At 28.5% G+C, this 25,933-nt stretch overlaps 1 protein-coding gene and 1 pseudogene across 1 annotated transcript; both read left to right on the forward strand.

Moving 5' to 3' along the window:
- Positions 1-380: 380 nt before the first annotated feature.
- Positions 381-5,282, forward strand: LOC111284322 (AP2-like ethylene-responsive transcription factor PLT2; annotated as a pseudogene).
- A 17,552-nt stretch (positions 5,283-22,834) lies between these two features.
- Positions 22,835-24,965, forward strand: LOC111285481 (serine/threonine-protein kinase UCNL-like). Its single transcript, XM_089762108.1, has 2 exons — positions 22,835-24,430; positions 24,648-24,965. Exon 1 carries the CDS (start codon positions 23,164-23,166, stop codon positions 24,421-24,423), a length of 1,260 nt encoding a protein of 419 aa, XP_089618234.1. The 5' UTR covers positions 22,835-23,163; the 3' UTR covers positions 24,424-24,430; positions 24,648-24,965.
- Positions 24,966-25,933: the final 968 nt, after the last annotated feature.

Below are 25,933 nucleotides of genomic sequence, written 5' to 3' on the forward strand. Positions count from 1 at the left end.
GCTTGGCGCTGAGGTTCATCCCTACAAGGAGGATTATGATTTTGACTCTTTTTTTTTATGGGTTAGAAGGGTTTTGAGATTTTTAGGTTGTCAACAGGGAAAATGGTGGTCACTTGGAGGTAGGTTTCAATGGTGTGTCATGGATTGTTTGGTCGTATGAGCTTGGAGGGAACTGGTAAGGGCTGAGGTTATGGAGTTTTTTTTTTTTTTTTTGGTTGGTTCATTTCTACAAGGGTTGCAATCAAGGTTGGTGCATGTAGGTTTTTAGGTTGTCTTAGGAGGTGCTGGTAGGCACGAAACTTGGGTCGAGGGTGACTTGAGAGGGGTTATTATGGAAGGCCATAAAGAAGGCTTGGTCGTTTAGGGTTTTGATGAGGGCTATGGCAAAAGCTATGGAGCTAGGCTTCAGGACTAGTATTGGAGATGGGGTTCTAGGATGGAAGGACCAGTGATGGGCAAATGAAGGGTTTTTTTTTTTTTTTTGTATCGGAGGGTTTTGGGTGTCTTAGGAGAGGTTAGTAGGCATGAGACTTGGATCGAGGGTGGCTTAAGGGGGGCTATTGTGGAAGGCCATGGAGGAGGCTAGGTGAAATGGAAACTATTCAGGGCTGATTCTTGCTGGGTTTAATGAAGTGCCGATGAAGAGGCCCTAGTGGAACGGAGGGGCTAGGGATAGCTTTAGGTAGGTGTCGACTGGGTCTTGGAAGGGGGATGATGAGGATGGGTTTGATGAAAGGACAATGTTGAGGGGTGCTTATGCAGAGGCCGTGAAGCGCGAGTTCTAGCTGGGGAAAATGGTGATGGTCGAATGGCTTTGCTCTGGTATAGATGAAAGGGGGTGCATGCAAGGCTGGTTATGGCTTGGGTGTAGGGGCGTGTAAAAGGTGTAGTGCTAGCGAAAGTGTTGAGGAAGGGCTGTGAAGGCACGCTGGTGCAAGGCTGGGGTAAGGGTCTTGCATGACTAGGTGATTGAGTCTGGGGTTAGGCTGGGTAAAGACCTGGTTCTAGTATCTACTGGACTGGGGCTAGGTGAAGTGGGGTTGGTGCTTGGAAATGGTTTGGAGCAAGCTGAAGGGTGCCGGGAGCAGCTAGCAAGGTGTTGGCGAGGTTTTGAAAATGGTGGGTATGGTGCATTGGAGCAAGAGCTTTGGGGGCTAGTGTTGGGTTAAGGGCTCATTGTGGAAGAAGGTTCTAGGTGGAAAATGGGTACTTAACCCCTCTTTGTCTCGTCATTTCTTTGGTTTTTATCTGGTCATTTGTAACATCCATCCAAAGTTTTTTTCAGTATGTAGGGTGGTGAAGGATGGCATTGGACAGAGTACCAAACAGAATTGGCAGTGGCTATTGGCCACTCCTTCATGTATTTTTTGTTATTTTTTTCCCTTTTTTTGCTTAATTGTAATAATAAGAATAATAATATAAATATTTATTTATTTAATTGTATATATGTATATGTAATTTTTCAATTAATTTAATTAATTCAATAAAATTAAAAATAATTAATTCAAAACAAGTTTGAACAAATCAAATTCGATTTAACACTTAAACTAACTTAAATAAAAACATACAAATTGAGTTTAAAAAATTGAACAAATTTAAATTAACCTAAATAAAATTGTCTATAATTATTATTATTATTTATATATATTTTTTGTATGAAACTAATGTGCATAGAAAATAAATTAAATCAAAAATAATTTACAATATGAAAAAATAACTTGTATGAAATTAAATTTAACATATAGATTTAAACCACATAAATATCATAATATATAAGATTTAAACTTAAATTAAATTTAATAGCATGAAAAAAAACATATAATATATAAAAGATAAATGCACTAACATTTATTAACCTGTAAAGTCTAGGCTATGAAATATGAATGATGAGTCTAGCAATAATGTCTAATTTTTAGGCTTTCTTTCTTTAATAATTTTTCATTCTTTAATCCTAAAAAAACAAGATAAATCGTATAGTTTTTTTTCTTTAATAATTTTTCATTATCCAATCCTGTAAGAACAAGACAAATTATGTAGCCCCTACCCCTTTTAAATAAAGTTCTATTTTTTTTTCTATAGCTTTTTTTCTTTAATAATTTTTCATTCTTCAATTATAATAAGACAAGACAAATCATGCAGTCCCACGCAAAGTTTTAGACAAAATTTTAGACAAAGTTTTACTCTATCCGTTGCTTCCTTTATTTAATAAATTTTTTTCATTCTTCAATCATAAAAAACCAAGACAAACCAAGTAACCCCCACCCCTTATAAACAAAGTCTCAGTTTTCTTCTATGGCTTCTTTTATTTCTTAAATTTAATAAAAACATGGAAGGTATAGCATCTTATTGGTGAGACAATCATCCCAAAATGGCATCCAAAACAACAAACCATATGCATCAGAGGAAAGGAGAAATCTTTGTATTTCCATGCAACAAACCATACACTAAAGAAAGAGACGAAATCAACCCAAGCAAGATGAAGTTTCACATGCAGATGCAGCCTATGCATGCTAAACCAAGCAAGCATGAAGAAAAAGAGAAGCTTTTACAAGCAAGCTATACAAAAAAATGCAACTAGGGGAAGAAAAACAAGCTTAACAAACACACAGTTGGCCTTCATAGAAATCAATTTTCCTTCTAAAAAAACCTTATTCTCACCTTTAAAAGCAGAAAAATACTATTCCAAAGTTTGAACCTTGCTTCCATAAATCTTTTTTTTTTTGTATTTCATCTTATTGCTTCTTTTTTTGTCCTTTTTTTTTTTTTATCAAAACTAGATTTTCAAACTTGCCCAGAACCATATCTGTTATGTTTTCAAACCAGTTTTAGCTTCCTTTCACCCATATCTCGAAGAGGCATCAGATTTTTCTACAAAGAGACTTTTTGTTACAATTCAAAAAACTTATACCATAGTGAGGAACTAAGCCCTATGAAAAACCATAATCGAGGCTCTTGAATGGAAAACAATTCAAAAAACATTTGAGACCTCAGCTCGTTTTTTCTATTTTTGGAAAGTTTTCAATTTTGTAAATGAAAAGGCTCTATTTTATCCTCAACAATCTGACAAAGTGAACCATGAAACTCCTAACACAATAAAAAAAGAGGTGAAACAAAACAAACATCCAAAAAGATATATATATATATATATATATTTAGCTTCTAAATACTAAACAACCTACTTCATGCTTTCCTATATTTTCACACAAGATCGCGTCTGAGGAACAAGAAAGTAAAAGCATTTAAAGCTCTACACATAAAGACTGAAAACAAAACCAAGTTATATGGAATGCTGGATGATTTTCTGATTTTTATATTTTTATCCAAACTTTATACAAAAACATTATCACCACTATACACAAAAAAAAAAAAAAAAGGGATAAAGGAGTTACCTTTCCCATAACCCTCCCTAAAGATAATAGTTCTTTTTTCTTTTGGTTCCGTTCCAATCTCTTTACCGTAAACCTTGCTTTCCTTTTTTTTGTTTCTTTTTTTGTTTCTTACTCTTCCTAATTTTTTTTCCGCTTCCAGTCTCCTCCCATTCTGTTTCATGATCTCTTCTCCTTTCTTTTATCTTTTTCTCTTGACTTCTTTAAAAATCCCATATTGCTACTAAAAAACCTCCTTTCTTTTTTTGTTGTTTTTGTGTTCGACTTTTCCTCCTTCTTAAACTCCAACCTTGCTGCCCCCCATATAGCCCCCCTTTTTGTTTGTTTCTTCTCCTCTCCACTACTCTGAAACTGACACCACCAGCCACTAACTTAGTTTTTTTTTTTTTTCATATGTTGCAGGTGTTGTTCCCCACTCCCCTTTTGTGGCAAGTCAGCTCATTCTTAGCTGATTGTCTTCTAGTCCATGCAAGCCTCTGTCATCAGGTGAATGAAGATGGGCTCTCTAATGCCCAGCCATCGTGGGTTTTCCTTTCCATTCGGGTTTGTCTCCTTTCTTATTTATTGGACCAAATAATGGGTCACACTATAGACTCTACTTGGACTTCGTTGAAGACTTCATAAAAGACTTATAAAAAGGTGCATTACGGGCTGCTTGTTGTGTTTTAAAATGGGCCTCATGTAATGGCCCCTTAAAATGGACCAAATGTAATGGGCCCAAATACAAATATAGCCCAAGTTAAAAAACGGCTCCAGATTAATAATATTAAATTGTTCTGAATAAAATTAAGTATTTATAATACCGAAACAAACGTTTCAATAACTCAAACAATTGTTCAACATTTTGATTTTGGAACTTAATTGGACTCTACTATTATTAAATTATTAGTCACTAATTGGTTACTAATTATAGGCACCGAAGAGGAAGCAGCTGAAGCTTATGATATTGCAGCAATTAAATATAGAGGATTTAATGCAGTCACTAACTTTGACATGAGTCGTTATGATGTAAAAGCCATTCTTGAGAATCATACATTGCTGATTGGGGGAGGAGCTGCTAAACCGCGAAAGGAAGCTCAAGCACTTGAATCATCAAGGAAACGTGACGAAGTGATACCTCTTGGTTCAAGTTTCCAATATGGAAGCTCTAGCTCTAGCAGATTACAGGCTAATTACCCTCTCATGCAGACCCCATTTGAGCAACCTCAACCATTGTTAACTTTACAAAACCATGGCATTAATTCTCAATACACTCAAGACACCTGCTCCTTCACCAGAATTATATTCACACGCAGCTGCAATCCGGGTCCTATAACTTGCACCAGTCGAGCCAGAATTCTCAATTTTACAACAGCTATATCCAAAACAACCCGGCTTTGCTACATGGGTTGATGAACATGCGGTGTTCTTCACCATCTGCTGTGGATAATAATGGCAGTTCTAGTGCCAGTAATAATGCAGGTTATCTGGGGAGTGGAATTGGCGTGGCATCCAATTCCATAGCAGGAAATGCAGTGGGATCTACGGAAGAGCTAGCCCTCGTCAAGGTTGATTATGATGTGCCTTGTGGTGGCTACGGTGGCTGGACTGGGAACTCAATTCAGGGCTCAAATCCCGCAGTTTTCACAATGTGGAATGGCTAATAGTTAAAGATGTTTGGGGAATTGTGCGAGGAAATGCAGCTGGAATTAAGAAGATCAGCAAATCATCGTTTCTGTTTCAACTAATATCGGTTAATTTTCAATGCAAAAGCTTATAGAGTTAGATCCTCCTGTATTAAAAGGCCTTTTTTATTTTAATTTTTTGATGTACTTTACGACTTGCTATTTTCTTACTGTTTCAAGAGAAATAATTGACCCCAAATCCAGTTTAATTGGGATTTGTTTATGGGTTAAAGTGGGGCGCAAATTTTGTTTTCGGAAATCAATAACAAATTAATTGCTCAGTCTGGACTATGTATCAACTCTTAAATCTCTTTTATGGATTCCTACTCTTACTTAAATCGTATTAACCTTTAGTTTTTTTGTGTTGAAATTATTAGTTTTAGTATGAACATTTGTGCAAAGATTGTCACATAAAATTCAAATTTTAATTTTAATTGGTTTATATAATTATATTTAGGTGATATTAACATGCTTTAAGTTCAGATTTCACTGCCTAAAATCAATTTTTTTACCGTTAATTATGACTTTCTTTGTAAAAAGAATTGTCACATTTATCAGTATATAATTAAGAAAATTATTATCTATAAAGGAAAATATGAAGGAAATTATTGAAGCTAAACTCTTGTAAATTTTCATTTTCGTTTTTCTTTCTTGAGAAGCTCTTGTAGTACAATCAAGGATGGTCATGATCTGGTGAGCCGTTGCAAAATATAAAGATCTCGGTGATTAGTGATGACAACGGGACGGTTCGAGTTGATACGAATTTTTATTTGTCCCAAATTTGACTCGACTTCTATAGATATAAAACTCAAACCCGATATTTTTTTTTATTTTTTTATATTCGAACTCGACCCGACTTGATTTGATATTGTATAAAATCGTACTCGATCAGACTCAAAATTAATAAAATATTATTTTTTAATTTAAATATAAAATTAAATATATATAAAAATATATAAAAATAAATATGAAATAAATAAATAATAAAAAAATAATTTTTTATATATATCAAATCGTGTAAGATCAAGTTTGCCTAAAATTCGATCTCGAACTTTTTTTATATTGCTCAATTCGACCTGATACCAAATTTTTTAAAAAAAAAAATTGACTCTAAAATATCAGATTAAGTCAAAACCAGTCGATTTTTGGTTAAATTGGCTTCCTTATCGATGACCTATAGGATTGGTCCATAGGAATTTGGATCATAACCATAAAAACCTTGGATTGTCCTCTTGAGTCCACTAAAGTTCAAGATTGACCCTGAATTCTATCAACAATATTTATTATTGGAATGTGTAACAAAATAACAATAAAGTAATTAATTAACTACTATTACTATGTCACACTAAAATAATAACATTTCAAGCTCATAATAATGTACCGAATCTATGAATTCATATATATATTACCAAATAAAATTAATTAATTCATAGTTCAAAACACATAATTAATTACTTTATTTGATTATAAATAAGAAAGATAGAGGGTGAATGATCCTTTAATGGTTTGAAGCTCATATGTACCTTACAAGTTTCAAATATATGTCTAACATGTATAAATGTGTGTGTGTGATCAACATTTATATGGATATTGTTGTTTATTCTAATTTTAAAAGTGGTGTCCATAATTGTTCAAAAGTTAGCAGTTTAAGGCAGGTCGGTAAACACGTAGAACTAAAAGCTAATTAAAAGAGTCAATTCTAAAGGAAAAAACAAATAACTAGAGATCAATAGCCATTCATCAAATAACAATTAGAAGTGTTTATTGATCGCACCCAATCATTTTATAATAAAGTCGATTCATCTTTTTTTCAAAAGTCAAATTTGAATTTCACCTAATTTACTCATTTAACTATTATTTTTATTATTAAATAATAAAGCACTATTTTATATTATTATTTTAATTTAAAAATAAAAATAAAAAATATTATTTTGAATAAAAAATTTAATCAGATAAAGTTTTTAATATAACAGGTTATATCAAACTTGATTTATAAGATTGGACAAATAACCTGATCATAGTTTGGTCTAGTCATATCACACCTTAAAATTAGAATCAATCCAAATCAATCAATGAGACGACCTGAGCCATTTCATTTATCCAATGTTATATTTTATTGAAATCCTAAATTTGGGTCGGCTCATCTGACTTTTACAACTTTTAAGAGCAATAGTTGTGAGCTAGGAAAACAAAATGCATCATTCCTAAAACCTTTTTATGGCATTTGAAAATTGGACATTCAAATTTGGAATGGAGAAAGAAATCTTAAATGAATACGATCTTTACTTTTTCTTTTCTCTAATGTGTAACCCCCCTGCTCAAAAATGAAAAAAAAAAAAAAAAAGTATAAATAGTCTTTGCGTGTCAGAGGCACTATTTGTTTTGGACCCAAAGAATTTGGGTTAAAGTTAGAACCCAAAGTGTCTGTAGGGTCGAGTGGTATGTTCCTTGCTTACTGGCCCAACAAACCGATTGATGTTATTGGGCTTTCCTTCGTTGGTATTACCCTACTCTGCTATCTAAAAATGAACTTAGTTATTTCTTTTTTTCTTTTCTTTCAAAGGAGACTGAAGCTTTAGAATAAATTTTTTTTTTAATTTATTAAATGTCATTTGTTAAAATTGTTTGTATGAATTAACAAAAATAAACTCTTTATTTTTCAGTAAAAAGAAACCCTACCATTTAAAATTAGAGAATTTCACCTAAATTATCTCAATTTCACAGCATGAATTAAACAAAATTTTGCATTATGAATACAGATACGGATAAACAGGATTTTTTTTTTTAGATTTTTAATGCCTCTATTTTATCGCAAATCTCTTTTTTTTTTTTTTTTTACATTTTATGTAGAAGAATTTATTCTCTATGTCAATTCAAAGAATCTATGCACTTTTTCTCCCTTTTTTTTTTTTTTTTTTTTTTTTTTTTCTATTTCATGTATTAGATAAGGCAATAAAATTTTGAAGCTAATTAAATATGTTGTCTTGGCCAAAACAAATTATCTTGCATACTATAACTAGTTATTTGGTCCTTTTGAAGATGCCATTTGGTTACCACCATTCAAAATTTCATACCTCCTTTTTCTCTTTACAAGTTTAATGAAATGGAAAGGACATAAAGGAATTTCAGATTTAATCATAAATTAACAAATAATCAGAAACTCCAAACATGTCTCTGCCAACCAAAAATACGATAAAACAAGAAAGTAAAGCAAAATAACTTAAATTCTTTTTCATTTAAGTAAAGCAAAACTACTATTAAAACATCTTTTTAATTAACATATTAAACTTTATATTTTTCCCCAATAGAAATGAATCTCGACTCACCACAAATTTTGAATCCACCGTTCTAAATCAGTAAATCCTAATTTCCAAGTTGAAATTTGACATGAAAAAAATGTAAATAATCTTAAATGCACCAAATTAAATAGATTAGACAAAATAATTAAAAAATAATCCAAATAAAAAAATAAATGCACCAAATTGACATGAAATATGTCTTTAAAATTGCCTCAAAAGAAAATTAATTAGATCAGACAATGCTTTGAGATACCATGACTACATTACCAAAATAATAATAATAATAATAATAATATTTATGTAATAACGATAATAATGGCTAATAATCATGTGATTTATTGATAAAATATTAAAATTTTAATTTTAATGATTAAGAATCAAACTTTAATAATGTTAAATACCACAAAAAAAAACCTATAATAATCGCAAGTAATGTTTTATTAAACCATTCATATCCAATCTTTACATTCCCTTATAAATCATATGGTACTCTTTCATGCAATCAAACTCCACAATAATCATTACAATAATTAAATACCAACAAAAGAAAAAGAAATGATAAAAAAAGAGGAAGAAAAGAGAAAAATTTTCACTTTTTTTTTTAATTCTTTCAATTTGTAATATGCATAAAGTTATTTTCTCCACAATGAAGACGAAGGCAATTAAAAATTGTACCAAATAACTGGATGAATCATTATTCATTATTTGTGGGGTTTGATCATATAGAATGATCATATCAAACAGACAGTTGCAAATGATTGAAAATTTTTTATGGAGTAAAATAATTTAAAAAAAAAAAGTAAAATGAGTAGAAAATAAATGAAATTTCACTTATAATTATCCAATCACAACAAAAATTATTTAGAAATTGGTCACTTATAAATATAAAACTCATATCAAATTTTGATAAATTTTACATAATTTTATAATTAATTAATTATAATATAATTATAATATATAATTGTAAATGATATACTGTGGTTTGGACAAAAATGTGAATGGACTATAACGGATCCCATTTTGAGCTCAAACAAAAAAAAATGTACGTGCGTGTATCGCACTTTTAATCTTTAAATATTTTATTGTTGAAGGAAGCCTCTTTCACTCTCTCATCCACAGTACTTCAAAAAAGTTATTATAAAATTAATAATTTTTCCTCACGATGGATCAATAAATCTCCAAGATTTTCTTCACTACCAAGCAATTGCTCTAACTTCCATTTCCATTTCCATTTCATAAGTGTATGCATCCATTTGCTCATCTTGCTACTTTTCTTTTTATATTATACATATAGTTATTTGTTTTCACTCAATTCATGTAATATATTTAATTATATTACAGTCTGTATCTCAACAAGTAAAACTTGAAACTCCAACTATAAATAACATAAAAATACGATAATTTTATTACTGGACCTTAAATTTGTTATCAAAATGATTTAAATTTAATAAAAAAAAGTTACGTTGTGGTAAAGATTGCAGCTTACATAAAAATGTGTCATGACCAAACAACAAATTAATCTTCCGACTAAAATTAATTGGGATTTAAATATTTGATCTTTAACACTAACAGTGTTGTGCTTGCACGTTCTTAACCAACGTAAACTCAAGATATATAGACTAATTAAAAGAAATGGATATATTATATATATAGTATATGGTTTTTCATTTTGAGTGTTCCGCCTTTAAATGATCCTAAAACTTTTTCAACTTGAATAACAAAATGGGTTTCTTTTATGTGGTGAAATCATGGCCGACAGCAGCATCATCAGAGTATATATAGCTTTTTCTTTAAAGTACATTTATGTTGCTAACTTTGACATGGGTGGAGGGAATATAATTATTAGTTTTCCTCTTTGCTTTTACTTTGAGCTTAGGTGGAAGCCTACATTTTCTCCCACCAACTGATGGCCATTTTATGAAACTTCAAAAATAAAACAAAAATGAATTTAGGGTTTTGTGGAAAAAATCGTAATAAATTAAAAATTGTTGGTGGGGTTATAATGTTCCAACATTAGGCTGAAAAGATAGCCAAAAGAAAACAGTAGAAAAGATTTTTTGTATCCTAAAGTGGGATAATATGGGGTTTGTAGGTTTGCGGATCCTTTTCCAAAGAATTGCTTCTATATGTTATGTTTATGCCACAAGATGCCAACATCTAAAACCCATATGGAATAACTTTTCTTTCTCTCTCTCTCTCTCTCTCTCTCTCTCTCTTTTTCCTATATATAGCTTTATTTGCTAGCTAATTATACACCATTGGCTAACCACATGACGCAGTTTAAAGCTGATATATATCATGGATGCAAGGCCCCAAAAGGGCCAAAATTAAGGTTGAAAGTGAAACTGATTAGTCGTATGTAACTCTACTTTTCTAAGTTAGCCTCATTTTTTGGTCAATGCATCGATTTTTCTACCAAAAACCTTTGAATAAATTTACTCAATAATTCTTTCAACTTTAAAAGCTCATATATATCTGCATTAAGTCTTCAATTTTTTTTGTTTTTTGGAATGTTACCTAACTTACTAGAGTTACAATGTATAAACAATCAGTTTTCAGTAACCGTACCATATTACACTATTACTAAAACACTGTTATTAAAGTGGTGATAAAACAAATCTTAGCCTATTAAGTTTGAAGTATATATTTTGGAGATATAAATGTATATATAACAAAAATCTTTTCAATTATTGCCAATTAATTTTATATAAGATGTATAAAGAATTCGTTTTAAATTTAATATGACATCAGAGTGGTTAAAGACTTTTTAAAATTAATTAAAGAAAGTAAAATTTATTGATCATTTATTAGAAGGCCTTTTACGTTAAGTAAAACTAACACATACCTTCAATCTAACCCAAGCTGATGGCATCTTTCCAGCTCTTTCGATTTTTTCCAATATTCCAGCCGAATGAAAAATAAATAAGCAAACCCTAATTTAGTCTTTAGAATTTCAAGATTTTTAGCAATTTAATGAGTAACGCTTCTCATTTTCGAGTGATTTCTCACTTTTCCGTCTTTTTTTTTTTTTTCAATCTTTCTTTTTTCTTACATATGTGTGTCTCTTAAAAAAAATATAAACCTAATATTAATTGTTGCTGAAAGTTAGAATGGTTCAATGATTTTGGTCAAATGGATGTCTTAAAAGTCATAAGAGTACTTTTATTTGCACTTCAATTTTTTCTTAATACACCTAAAAATTATATTATAAATTTAATTTTTAATAAAATTACTTAAATACTCATTAATCAATTATCTTTTTATCTTTCACACCCCTTTCCTAAAATTTATTTCTCGAAACTCTTAAAAGTTTTTAAAAATGGATATCCAAATATCCATTTTCGAAAACTTTGAATTTTCAAAAGTTTTTAAAAAATTTCAAACATCTTTTTTTGAAAAATTTTAGGAACTTATGAAAATTTATATTCAAAAGTTTCAAATCGCACTAACACATTTTAATATAAAATATTACGAAACTAAACATAAAATCAAACAAAGAAGTACAAAGAACAAATGATTTATCTTTAAATTTTATACTTTTTAACTTCAAATTAATAAAATTTCCTTTCAATTTAACTTAATTGAACTTCAAATCATTTAAAATTTTCGGTTGGAAAGAGAAAGAGAGGAGATGGGGTATGAGAGAAAAGGAGATGAGATGTTTGAGTTTTTTGATAAATTTATGTTTTTGATGTGAGTGTATTGAGTAAAAAATTAGATGTTAAAAGTAGAAGGGTATGTTGAGTAATTCTTAGAGTGTAAATAGTAACACTCAAGTCATAGTAACGTGTACTTTCAACTTCATAATTTTATCAGAATTGTCCATCAGACCATTTCTTTATTTATTGGATTTAATTGAATTAAACCGTTAGCTTCAAGACCTAAATGAAATTCACCCTTAATTTTATGGACAGGGAATATTGCCTATCATGGTACTTTTTTTTTATCTTTTTCTTCAATTTTCTATAATGGAACTTTTGATGGGAACAATTAATAGATAAATGGAAGTACAACAATATGTATGTTATAGAGCTATAGAGAAAAAGGACAAAAATACAGCCTAGCTAGCAACGGCAAAAATACTAGCTGCCCATGCACCATGCTTTTAAACAAAGCTAACAGACAAGAACCTTCTTATCTCTTTTCCGTAACCTTTTTTCTACTCGCTTTATCCCCTTGTGCAATTCTTTTTCTTCATTTCACTTCATTGATTGGGAAGATACAATGTCAAGACTCAAGGATAAAGGTGTAATTAATGATACATCTATGGTCATAATTTACTCGTAATCGACTCCATTATTATTTTTTATTAATAACATATTATATATGTCATATGTATAACTTATGAACTATTAATTTCATAAGATATATTAAGTTTTAAATTCTTTATATATATATGAAATATGGAAAAAAGTATTGGTACTATTTATGTTTTTTTTTTCATATTTAATACAATTTATATATAAGTATGTTATATTTGTCATTATATAATGCAGATTTTTTATTGCATATTTTTTTCTTTAAATGTTGCTAAAATCTAGTATAACATTGTTAAATTCATATAAAAATCTATTAAAAAGCATAGAGTGTAGCAATTAATTTTTTTAATAGCATTAATTAAACCATAACTAAAAACTAATTATTGTACATGTGAATAATAAAACAATGAATGACATAGCATTTTTTTTGTTGGAATATAAGATCAAATGGTTAGTGTTTAAATTTCATATAAGATACAATTATTTAACAACTAAACGAAAGATTGAGTAAAAAAGTGAGATAATTAAAGTGAAAAAAAAAAAAAAAAACCAACAAAAAGTCACATAATGCATTTTGTAGGAATCAAGGCAACGAAAGAGAATTCATCTCTTTATCAATTGAACTAATCCTTGTAAGTATCAAATAATTCTTTTTATTTTCAAAATCCATCTTATAAGTAAATTTCAAATATATGCATTATCTTACAAATTAAGCACAATTAATTATTATAAAATTCTTTTGATAAATTACGAATTGTATGGAATATTCTAACAATCTATTAAGTTTTTTTTGGTACGAAGGTTGCAATATGAGATATCTAAATCCCAAATATATTGAATAACATCTTTTAAAAGTGATTACATGAACAAATTAAATTAAATTTTGGATTCAACAATCTAATAATTTTTTTGGCCTCGCATGAGTGATTTCTTAACACAAAAGATGGGACATTAATAAGAATTTTCAACAAAAAATCACATAGATTGCATTTCTGTTTTTCCTTATTGGCATTGAGACTAAAAAAACAAGAAACAAAGGACCATGAACAAAAATCAAAGATACGCTACAATTATCGAAAAGGAAATTTGCACTTTGACGTATCATAAATAAATACCCATTCATGAAATGGTTGTTGATGGTTGAGGTTGCCGGTTGACTCTTCATTCGACAAGAGATGCAAATTGTAGGACCGTAAATTTTAATCCATGCTAGTGAATTGTAGCAATCAACACTAAATGCGTCATGTGATTGAGCAATCCTAGTTTATCTTGTCATCTATCTATCTTGTTGGACATAAGCACCAAAGGGGAAAATGAAATGTCTGGTAGCTCCCCATGTACCTATATACATGTACATATATGTATACGATTTTTTTTTCTTTTTACATGTGCTCAATATACATAACATAGTTAGTTAGCTCTCATTCATGTTAACGTACGACCTATCTCTTTCTAAAACTCTATAAGATTTGGAAATGGAATATTTCGAAAAAGTTTTAATATTATATATATAATTTTATATTGATACAAGTAAATCCCTTTATATATATATATATATATATATATATATGAATGGTTAAATTTATTAGATATTAAATGGTTCGTATGTATAATTCTATTATTATTATTTTAAAACTGATGTTTCAATATTGATTTAATTTTGTTGAAGGGATATGATGGACAACGAACTTCCTTCTACTTTAATTTAATGTGATGCATATACAAGAGAAGATACAGTTGGCAGAGAAACAAAGCCATCGAAAAAAACAAAGGTTTTGTGTAATGAAGTTTTGGAATTTTCTATCACACTTTTTTCTTATTTGTTGGATTCTGCTTAAGGGAAAAGGAAAATTATGGTGAAGATCTACCTCCCGGAATATTACCCAATACAATCAATCTCAAACTTGAGTAATAAGAGAGATCAATTAATTTAGGTCCTGTTTGCTGGAAGGAGAGAAACAATAAACTGAGTTGAAGCAAAGATATTTGCCCTAATTTTAATCTAATTTGGTAGGTTATAGTAGGAAAGGGTCGGTCAGCAGCACCACCGAATATCATCCGAATCATTAAAAGTGTTAGTAATTAATAATGGGATTTCATGATCTCATTGATTTTATACATCTTTTTCAAATAGAGCAAACAAATCCCCACTAGATTTTAGTTACCTCTCCCTTTATTAATTATTAATCCTTTTCTTTTCTGTCAAATCCCTACAAACCTTAATTTTGATCCAATCTTCAATTCTAATACATCATGACGACAGATTATAATCTAAGCAAACCTATCTATTTTTTTTTTGTCTTTTAATTAAATAAATTTTACAACAAAATAGACTAAAAAATAAAAGTTTTATGAAAAATGTTAATGAAAGTACGATGACAAAATAATTCATATCCAATGAGTTTCGATTTGTCAATATTCACTTGGTTTGTTTTTTTTTTTTTTAATTTGGGATCGAATCAAGTTTTTTTCTCAAAAATTAGAGTGAGGTTGTGTGAAGGTTTATGGTATTTCACCCCATCCAGTATATATAAATATATATTTTATTATTTATTTAAAGTTATATTTATATATGTATTATATTAATAAAATTATTATTTAATTTCTTAATTTAATAATCCATGTGCTATCCTCATTTGGCTAATGTTTTTTTTTTTTTTTCGTTATTTTGTTTCTTTTTAATATTTTAATATTTTTTAATTACATAAATTTTATAAGAAAAAAAATCAATGGATATAGGGTTAACAAAACAACCAATATCTTGTGAGCTTCAATTTACCTCGATCTAATATGTACATTTTAAAAAAATTTTAGATTGAATCGAGGTTTTTCTTTTGTAAAATCGAAATCGAGTTGATGACAAGTTTAAGGTGTTTCGTCTTGTCTCTTCAGCCTAGTATATATATAATTATATTTTTAATTATTTATTTAAATATAAATATATATGTATTATATTAATAAAATTATTTTTTAATGTCTTAATTTAGTTATTATTTAATCCATCATCTATTCATTTATTATATAAATTTTATTTATTTTAACTTTTGCTTAATCCTTGTTCAAGATGCTAACATGGCACTCTATATTTCTTTTTTTTTTTTTTTACTTTTTCTTTGATTTTTGTCAACATTTTTGTTTTTAAATTCTTAAAAAATTAAGGTGTCCACAAAGCACCCTAAATTTTATTTTTTTGTCCTTTTGCCTTTTTTTTTATTTTTTAATCACATAAATTCAGTGAAAAAATAATATCAATAAAGGTGTTCACCTAGCATCCCCATTTATTTTTTTTATGTTTTAAGTAAATAAAAATTATAACTAAATGAGACGGGTGATAAGAATGATAAAACAATCAATACCTGATAGGTTTTGATCCGTCATCTTTCAATATGAGTTTTTTTGTAAAATATAGGTGCCGAGTTGAGTTGAGTCGGTTAATTTATGAAAGCAAAGACTAATCAAAAATGGATTTAGGGTATTTTGCCCTAAGCCACCTTATAGTACATATAAAATATATTTTTTATTTTTAAATTAATTTAATATTTTTATATATGTACTATATTAATAAAATTATTATTTGATACCTTAATTTAAGAAATTAATATTTCAAGCTCACCCACAATTAGCTTTTTTTTTTTTTTTTTTTAAAGATAAAAAACAAAAAAGACACAACTCTTTTTAAATTGTTTGCTTTTTTTCTTTTTTCTTTTTTTAATTGAATCAATTTTTTGAAAAAAAAAAAAAGTCAATGAATGTGTATATGTAGCACCCTATTTCACTTTTTTGTTTTTATTTTTTTAATTAGATAAATTTTGTAACAAAAGAAATAAGTAAATAAATTTTTAAAAAATATATCAATGAGGTATGGATGACAAAATAACTTATACCTGATTGATTTTGATTCATTTGAATTCGTTAGGTTCGTTTTTTTTAAATTTGAGATCAGATCGAAACTTTTTAAAAAAATCTTAATTATGTTTGTTGTGAGTTTTAAGTGGTTTACCCTACTTTATTATTTATTTAATTATATATATGTATTATATTAATAAAGTTATTATGTAATTCCTTACTTTAATAAATTCATGTGGCATTCTCATTTGACTCTTTTTTTCCCATCAATTTTTTTTTATGTTTTGATTTTTTTAATTAGATAAATTTTATAAAAAAATCAATAGATGTAGAAATATATCATGGGTTTCAATTTTACTCAATCCAATATGTACAAGTTTTAAAAAAATTTTAGGATCAGGTCGATTTTTTTCTTTTTATTTTTTCAAATCGGGGTGGGGTTAAAAGTAAGTGTAGAATGTTCCATCTTACCATGAGGATATGTAAATTTATATTTTAAATTGTTTATTAATTATATGTATGTATTGTATTAATAATGTTATTAGTTAATATATTAATTTAATTAAAAGACTATATTTATACATTATTAAGATGTAATTTATCCATCAATGTATCTATTATACAAATTTTAGTCATTATGATATTTGTTTAACCCTCATTCAAGGTTTCGAAATGGTATTGTTATGTTTCATTCTTTTTTTTTTTGTTTTTTTGTTCCTTTTTCTTATTTTAACTTTTTTTGTTTTTTAAATTTTAATTTAAATAAATTTTGTTAAAAAAAAAAACTCAATGAAAGTGTGTATGTGATACCCCAAATTGGTTTTTTTTTTTTTTTAATTAGATAAATTTTGTAACAAAAAAAGCTAAATAATTCATATCCGATGGGTTTTGACTCAACTCGATTAGATAAGGGGTGCGTTTTTTTTTTTTTTTTGCTTTTTTTCACTATTTTACCTTTTTTTTATTACTTTATAAATTAGATAATTTTTGTAAGAAAATAATATAATTGGATGTGCATTACCAGAATTAAAGCTTATTGCTAACAAAACTTTTCTGATAGTAATTAATAATGAATTATGATAGAATCAAATAAAAAGTTATCCTGATTATTATTGACGGGTTGTTGATGAAATTTACTGATGTAATTTATTCTATCATTAATCCGTGAGTAACTTTTTGTTTTTGTTATTTTTGTTACTTTTTCTATTTCCTTTTTTTTTGTTTTATGTCTTTTTTATTATATTAATTTTGTGAAAAAATTGTTGATGGAGGTATCCACATGCCACCCCTATTTGGCTTTTTTTCTTTTTTGTCTTTATTGTATTTTTTTAATTAGATAAATTTTACAACAAAATATGTCAATTGATAGAAATGTCAAAACAATCTATATCCGATAAGTTTTGATCCTATCCCAATCCGATAAGGAATGAATTTTTAAATCAAAATCAAGTTGAAATGAGTTGAGTTTTTTTAAAAAATGAGATTGCATAAAAAATGTGTTTAAGGTACTTTATCCCGGCTCATTTCGAGATATATATAAGTATATATTTTATTAACAATTTAATTTTATATTTATATATGTATGTATTATATTAATAAAGTTATTATTTGATACCTTAATTTAATAAATTAATGTTTAAATTCAATGCGAAATTCATATGACCCCTTCTATGAGCTCCTTTTTTTCATTTTTTTAAGTTTTTGTTTTTCCTTTTATTTCATTTTTGTCCTTTTTCACTTATTTCATCTTTTTGTTTGGTTTTTATTTTTTATTAGACAAATTTTGTGAGAAAAGAAGATCAATTGAGATATTTACATGTCAACTCCATTTGTTTGTTTTTACCTTTCTTTTTTTATTTTTTAATTAGATAAATTTTGCAACTAAAAAAATCAATGAACAAGAATGATAAAATAAAAATTTTGATCTTTGGTAACGTACAAGTATCAATCTAGTTTATATAAGTGTTATGAATTTAATTTTGATCCAAAAATTTATAAAAAAAAATGTGTAAAACTTATACTAGTATAAGTGAATCTTTACTATCTTTGTAAATATATATATATATATATATATGAGGGTACAATATGATTACAACTAAGATCATTATCCAAATTTCATCCATTTTTGCTCTAAGCTAAAATATGTAACAAAAATGCTATCAAAAGCATAAAGAGTGATATTTAAACAAGTGTAGATAAACAATTTAAAACAATACAGTGCATATATATGAAATTTTAGTTAAATTGAACTTGAAATTAAATAGAGCATAAGGATAGAAATTTCAAATATAAAAATTTATAAAGGTTTAGTTCTTTCTCAAGGCACTAACATTCTCTCCCTTGGCTTACTCTTCGTAAAAAGTTCAATCCACTAAATCTTCAATCTTACAATTACCTTTCAAGGTTTATATATAACATTTATACTCTCACAATTGAACTAAGTGAGTTTCTAACCTAAACTCATAAATTATCTCAAAATGGCACCTACCATCTTGATGACTCACAAATTCATTTAAATCCTTAATGGTTCTACTCAAATTCTCACCAAATTACTCAAGGGCTCCACTTAAGTTGGGTGTTAATTTGTCAATATGATATAATGAGAGACAAATAAATATGAAATAAGGTTTGAATAGAAGAATTATGATGCAATAGAGATTTAAAGCTACAAAATACTTGAATGCTCTTAAATATTTGAAAGATTTGATCAATGTTCTTGCAAATGCTGTCTCTTGACTTCAAAGTTGTTAGAAAAGCCCCTTTATAGATGAAATTCACTTGGAGTCATTCAAGTTGAGTTGGTAGAAGAAACTATAGTTGAGAGTGCTTTTGCAAATAGTTGTTGTGATTGTCAAGAAATAGGTGATGAATCCCTTCATATAAGGGATCGATTCTTTTAAACCAAAATTCAAATCTCATTCCTTGTAAAGGCTATATGATCAATCCTTTGATAAGGGGAATCAACCCTTTTAAGTATTATGGCTCTTAAAGGCACTTTGTTTGAAAAAGAATCGATCCCTTTTGAAAGGATAATGATCTCTTACTTGTGCCAAGTCAAATTTTGTATTTCAAATGCTAGAGGATCAATCCCTTCATCCTTGCAGCATTAAGAGATGATTTTCTTTATAAGGGGATTGATCCCCTAAAGAAGGAGATTGATCCCTTCCTTAAAAAATTCAGAACTTGTATTTTTAAACCTTAAAAATTTTATTTTTTTTCTTTGTTTCAATTTTTTTCTTTTATTCAATCTAGAAAAATTATTGTGGAGATATTTTAAAGCCAAAAAACTTGAAATAAAAATAAAAAAAATTTTAAAAAAAATATTTGCAAAATAAAATTTTTTGGACTTTCTTTTAGGTTAATTATGAGAATTTTTCTTCACTTTCAATTTTTCCAAAAAAATGATTTCTTAAATAAAATATTGAGCTCAATATAGTTTTCTTTTTAAAGACAAAAAACTCTAGTCAAGTAAAGCACATTAGAAAATCAGAAAATTTCGTTTCTCAAAACTAAAATATTGTCACAATTATATTGACTGCAAGGAAAATAATATTTGAAACAACAATTGAAGTTGCACTTAGACTCAAATAAATAATCTCTAAAACAAACTTTTAATTTGAGAAGTAAACCAAAATTTGAAACAAATTATGTTTTTAAAAATACACTTAAATTTTTGCCATTTCAAATAATGATAAATAAGGAGCTAAAAATTGCTAATCAAACCAAATTTGTTCATTACTTTTCAGATTTTTGGTAGCATGCATGTTACCAAACATTTTAAGTAATGATCAATTTAAAGATCAGGTACGTGTGATCCATGCTTGTTTCACTCTCTTATAAATTAAAAACACTTAAAGTAAGCATTATATCAATCAATCCATCAACTTTATTTTTCCGAACAAGCGAAAACTGAATAGGACATTTTATAGGATTTGTATTTTCTCGAAATTAATTAAATGGAGCGGACCTTTGTATCATGGATCTTAATCTTTAATTTATAATCTATATCCGCGTCTATAATTTATAATAAATAATACAATTAATTTCAATAACAATATATACAGGATGAATGTTGGTAAAACTTTTGACTGATTTAAATAGATTTTTATATTTATATATTTCTAAATTTTAATTTAAAATATTTTTATTATAAAAATTAATAAAATTTATTCAATTATAAATAAGATTCTAATTAATCCCATCAAAAAATTTTATTTAATGAATTTATTAGCTGAAACAAAAAGAGTTAAAGTTTATATTAATTTTTTATTTAGTTTTAGAGTTTAGTTCTGCTTTAATAATAAAAATGATAAATTTTATGTTAATTTGACATATTTTGAACATACTTTATATGTTAATTAAAATTTTTGTTAATATGCACTTTGTTAATTTAATTATTTGTAAAAATTACATGTTTAATTTATAATTATTATTTAAAAATAGATAAAAACATTCACGTGACAAGAAAACCTAGTTGACTTTAAAATAAATGAATAAATAATTAAAGAGTAGAATAAAAATTATTGGGTAATTAATTTTTTGTTCAATAGTTCTGGAGATAATCTTTTAATCCAAATTTAAATATTTTCTCCATCATGGAAAATTTTAACTGTAAATTACCCATTTAGGCACTTAAGTTTTAAAGATTTTCTAGTAGAAGTTATTGAGTTTATGCTCTCTTAACATTTGCCAAAAAAAAAAAAAAAACATAAAACTTAAAAGAATCAATTGAAAACTTTAATTATTATAATAATGGAAATATTGAATTTAATTTGTCCCTTATATATTTTTCTTCTTCTCCAGTTTTTCTTATCCCATCCATAGAGAGAGTGAAGACGACAATTCCCATGTTTGGAAGCTTTTTAAATGTTGTCGCAAACTTGACAATTGTTGTACAAATTAAATATTATAAAACTTGTAATCAAACCCATTATCATGACATTTTGGCTATAAAGAAATGTTCCCTAATTGCAACATTAGACATTTCCCTCAAATTTTGTGACCTCTTCTAAGCTTATCATTGATATAGTTGGTTGATCATTTAACAATTCATATTATTTTAATTAACTTAGTGCAATACACATGCTACCTTTAATAATTAAAATGGTATCTTCCAAAAAAAAAAAAAAAACTTAAACTAATTAGATTTTTTGGCCAATTAGATTAAGTGATACTATCTTCAACAACTAATTTTATGATGATTAATAAAACATTAGCTCAATTGATAAATTCACCTATTTTTAAGATAAGTAATTTTAGTTTTGAGTCTTTTATGTAGTAATTTGTTGACACTAATCTCAATTGCAAGAATTTTAAAAGGTATGATTCATCTAGATTGATTTGACGATCTTTTATTTAAATGAAATTTTGAATCTTAATCTTTGAACAAAAAAAGAATCATGTATTAATCAAATGAATCAAATAATATATTAATCCCAAAATTTACCAAAAACCATGAATATTGTGCTAAAAAATATAGGAATTTGGAAGGTGAAAATATTCCAAGAACAAACCCTAAAATCATCAAGGTGCACGATCATATATTCTCCCCTTAGATTAGGGGAAGCCCCCATGTGAAACCCGTACAAAACCAATCTTTTTTTGTCTTTTGTTTGGCTCTTTGCATCTTTTCTTTACTCCAAACACGTGTGCCCGCTTTTTCTTTGCTAATTTGTTCTCCATTTGGCAAGAAAAATAAAAGGAAACGGAAAAAAGGCCAATTGGCTTTAACCAACTCATTACACATAAAAGACCTTGCATTTAGGTGGCAATTGGAACAATTTTTTTTTTTCGAGTAAAATTATTGTGCTCTCATAATAATGATAGGAAAATAATATAATTATAATAATGATGGCTACCACAAAGCACAATTGCATAAAGGACACTTATGAATACTTTGGTCGATTTTTTTAAAATTATATTTGATATAGTATTAATATAATAAAATTTATATAATTAATGAATTATACGATAATACATTATAAAAAATTAATTTTAAATATATTTAGGACTATTTTTTTATTTTTTAAGATTTTAAAATTAATTTTTATAAAATATCGTTATGTAATTAAATATAACATTTATGAACGGATAATATATCAAATATAAGTTATTTAAAAAATAAACCAAAATATTTATTAAGGATATTTGTTATCTATGATTTAATACCATTCTTTTGCAAAATTGAAAATTATAATATTAATATATAAAATAATATATTTATATAAATATGTGTTTATAAAAAAATAAAAGTGGTCAAGGTACAAGATGAGCCTTTTCATCTAATAAGAAATAAAAGGAAAAATAAATAAAACTGTGAGTTTGACGATGATAATTTTAAGTAGAAGTCTCACATAAACATGCAAAAGCAATGTTAATGCACGTTTTAAAACTATGGCTTTTTTTTTTTTTTTTTCTGAGATGAAAGTTGTGGGTTTTATTTAATTTGCCTAGAAAAAAAAGGCCGAACGAAGAGAGCCTTAATTCGAATCACTGTTTCAATCATATTCCACTCCACGTTGGAGCCAAATGAAATCCCTGTTTCACACCCACCCAAAACACAAACCCCTCGTCCACCAAAAAGAAATACTTCTACAAACCAAAAACGCACTATTATATATGCCAAACCCCATCCATCAATACTATCTTCCTCTTTCTATCTGCCCACCCGAACATTGTCTTCCTTTTTCTCTTTCTTTGTTCCTCTGAAATGGAGAATCCTTCATCTTCACCCTCATTTCCACCTGAGTTAGATTTGGACAACCTCAAAGCCATCAAAATCCTAGGCAAAGGAGCCATGGGCACTGTCTTTCTCGTCCACGACTCATCTATCGACCCCACTGCTCGTTCCCCGTTTGCCCTCAAAGTTGTCCAAAGATCCAAACATGACGCTGACCGACGTGCTCGTTGGGAAATTGGGGTCTTAACCAGGCTTTCCCCTCCCGAACCTAATCTTCAACACCCATTTCTCCCTCGTCTTCTGGGTCGTCTCGAAACCCCCTTGTTTCTTGCCTGGGCTGTCCCTTACTGCCCTGGCTCCGACCTCAACGTCCTCCGTTACCGTCAAAACGACCACGTTTTCTCCCCTGCCGTTATCCGGTTTTACCTGGCTGAGATCCTCTGCGCTCTCGAGCACCTGCATTCATTGGGCATCGTTTACCGAGATCTCAAGCCTGAAAACATCCTCATTCAACAGTCAGGTCACGCAACTTTAACGGATTTCGATCTTTCACGCAACTTAAAGAAGAAACAATTGTCAGAAATTTTAACTTACGACGAAAAGGATCAAAATTCATTGCCTGAAATTCCGGTTCAACGTAAACATCGACGAAACTTTACTCGATGGATACCCGTCGTACCTGATAACAAATATAACAAAGCTTTGAAGAAGGCGAAATCAGCTCGAGTCAGTCCAGTGAGTCGACGAAAGCTCAGCTTCTCAAACGGGGAACGTTCCAACTCCTTCGTGGGCACCGAGGAATACGTGTCACCTGAAGTCGTACGTGGAGATGGACATGAATTCGCCGTCGATTGGTGGGCTCTCGGAATTCTAACCTACGAGATGCTTTACGGGACGACACCTTTTAAAGGGAAGAATAGGAAGGAGACGTTTCGAAACGTTTTGGCCAAAGAGCCGGAGTTCATGGGACAACGGAACGCTTTAACGGATTTGATCGGAAGGTTATTACGAAAGGATCCGAAAAAAAGACTCGGATATCACGCAGGCGCGTGCGAGATCAAGGAGCACGCGTTCTTTAAAGGGGTCAGGTGGGACCTCTTGACGGGTGTGTTACGGCCGCCGTTCATTCCGTCTAGAGACGACGGTGACTTGACGGAGAAAGTAACTGTAGGACAAATAGATATAAGGGAATACTTCCAGAGTTTGAAAGCTCCGTCGTCAATGCAACCATCGCCGTTACCGTCACCGTCATCGGAGCATAGACAGAACGTTTCTTTCACGGAGTACTAATGCACATGTAAGGTTCAGTTAGATAAATTTTTTTCTTTTTTTTTGTTTTTTGACATTTTAATTTTCGTTTTGTAGTGTTAGTGTAAATAAAATAAGGGTAGAAACTATAAACGTGAAAGTGGCGGAGATTATCGGTATAAAGTCATTACAGATTGTAGTATTGTACAATTGTTTATACGGTTACTATACTTTTTGATGACTTCTTTTCCTCTCCTTTCATGGAGCGTGTCTGCCACGCTCCACCATAGGATTTGCCCGATGCTGAAGGTTCGAAGAGAAGGGTTTTTGAAGTCCAAAGAAATTAAAGTAAAGGGTATTTATATTTTGTTTTTGTAAAAAAATTTTGTAATATGAGAATAAAAAAAAAGTTGCAGATTTCAAATTTAAAATTAAGCTTTAAATTCGATTATTATTTTGTAGGGACATCATTAATTAAGTAGATAATGAATGGTTAATTAAGAGTTAATTGAATTCCCAAACAAGTTTTAGTAAAAGGAAAACGAGGAATTTGAAATAAAGAAAAGGTATGAAGGTTTGAGATTTAGGGTGAAGAGTTTAAACGGAAATCATTTGTGTTACCTAAAGATAAAGATGGTGGAAATAGTGTTAGTTCCGTGAAGAGTGGTAATTCATCAATTAATTCCACTGTTCCTTTCAAAGTTAATAATTACAAGAAAAAAGTTACCGTCTTTCATCTCCCGCATAACACGTGCTCAAGATCCTAATTTTTCTAAATTTGTTATAAATTAACTATTTTGTTGATTTAACTCATTGTTAATGAATTTCATCTTGTACTCTCCAAAGAAATTTTTTTAAAATTTTTATTTTTAATATTTTGTAGAAATTTTAAAAGACATTGCAATGAATTATCAATGAATACAAGAAATACGTAACAATTAGAATGGAAGAGTCCGAACCAAGGAGTTTTTAGTTGCAGTTAACTTCAAGCTTCAAGATTGAGGTTTGAGGGTATTGAATTTAAATTTTAATTATAAAATAGAAAACAAAAAAAATGGATGTATTCAAATAGGAAAGAATTGTGCCAAATAATATATTAAAGAAGGAAAATGTTAAAGCAAATGCAGGAGGAAGTTGCTCGGAAGATTAGCTTTTAAAATTTAATAAAATATGTACTGAAAAGCTCGACGTCATATGATTACGGGAGGAGACAAAATGTTCTAAAATTACGGGTTTTACGGAGAGGAGGCTCCACCTACCATTATCTTTAATTTTGTAATAATTTTTATTTAAAATTATTAAAATTAAAATTTTAATATTTTATTTATAGTTAATATGACAATGACTATTAGCATATAATCAATGCCTTTTGATTTATGATTGATTAATTAGTGTATCTTGTAAAATAATAATAATAATAATAAAATAAAAAATTAACTACAAATATATATAAAAGAAAATACGGCTAATCACAAATAAGAGGAAAGGTGAAACGAAATTTATTAAAAAAAAAGAAAAGAAGCCATTTAGTTTACTTCAAAATAATTATTTT

The sequence above is a fragment of the Durio zibethinus genome, chromosome 6 (genome assembly GCF_047325235.1).
Source record: "Durio zibethinus cultivar Kanyao isolate XHJ-2024 chromosome 6, ASM4732523v1, whole genome shotgun sequence".
Lineage (NCBI taxonomy): Eukaryota > Viridiplantae > Streptophyta > Magnoliopsida > Malvales > Malvaceae > Durio > Durio zibethinus.

What these genes read in the sequence shown, in the direction of transcription:
- LOC111285481 (XM_089762108.1), top strand. Translation starts at nt 23,164, where the DNA reads ATGGAGAATCCTTCATCTTCACCCTCATTTCCACCTGAGTTAGATTTG.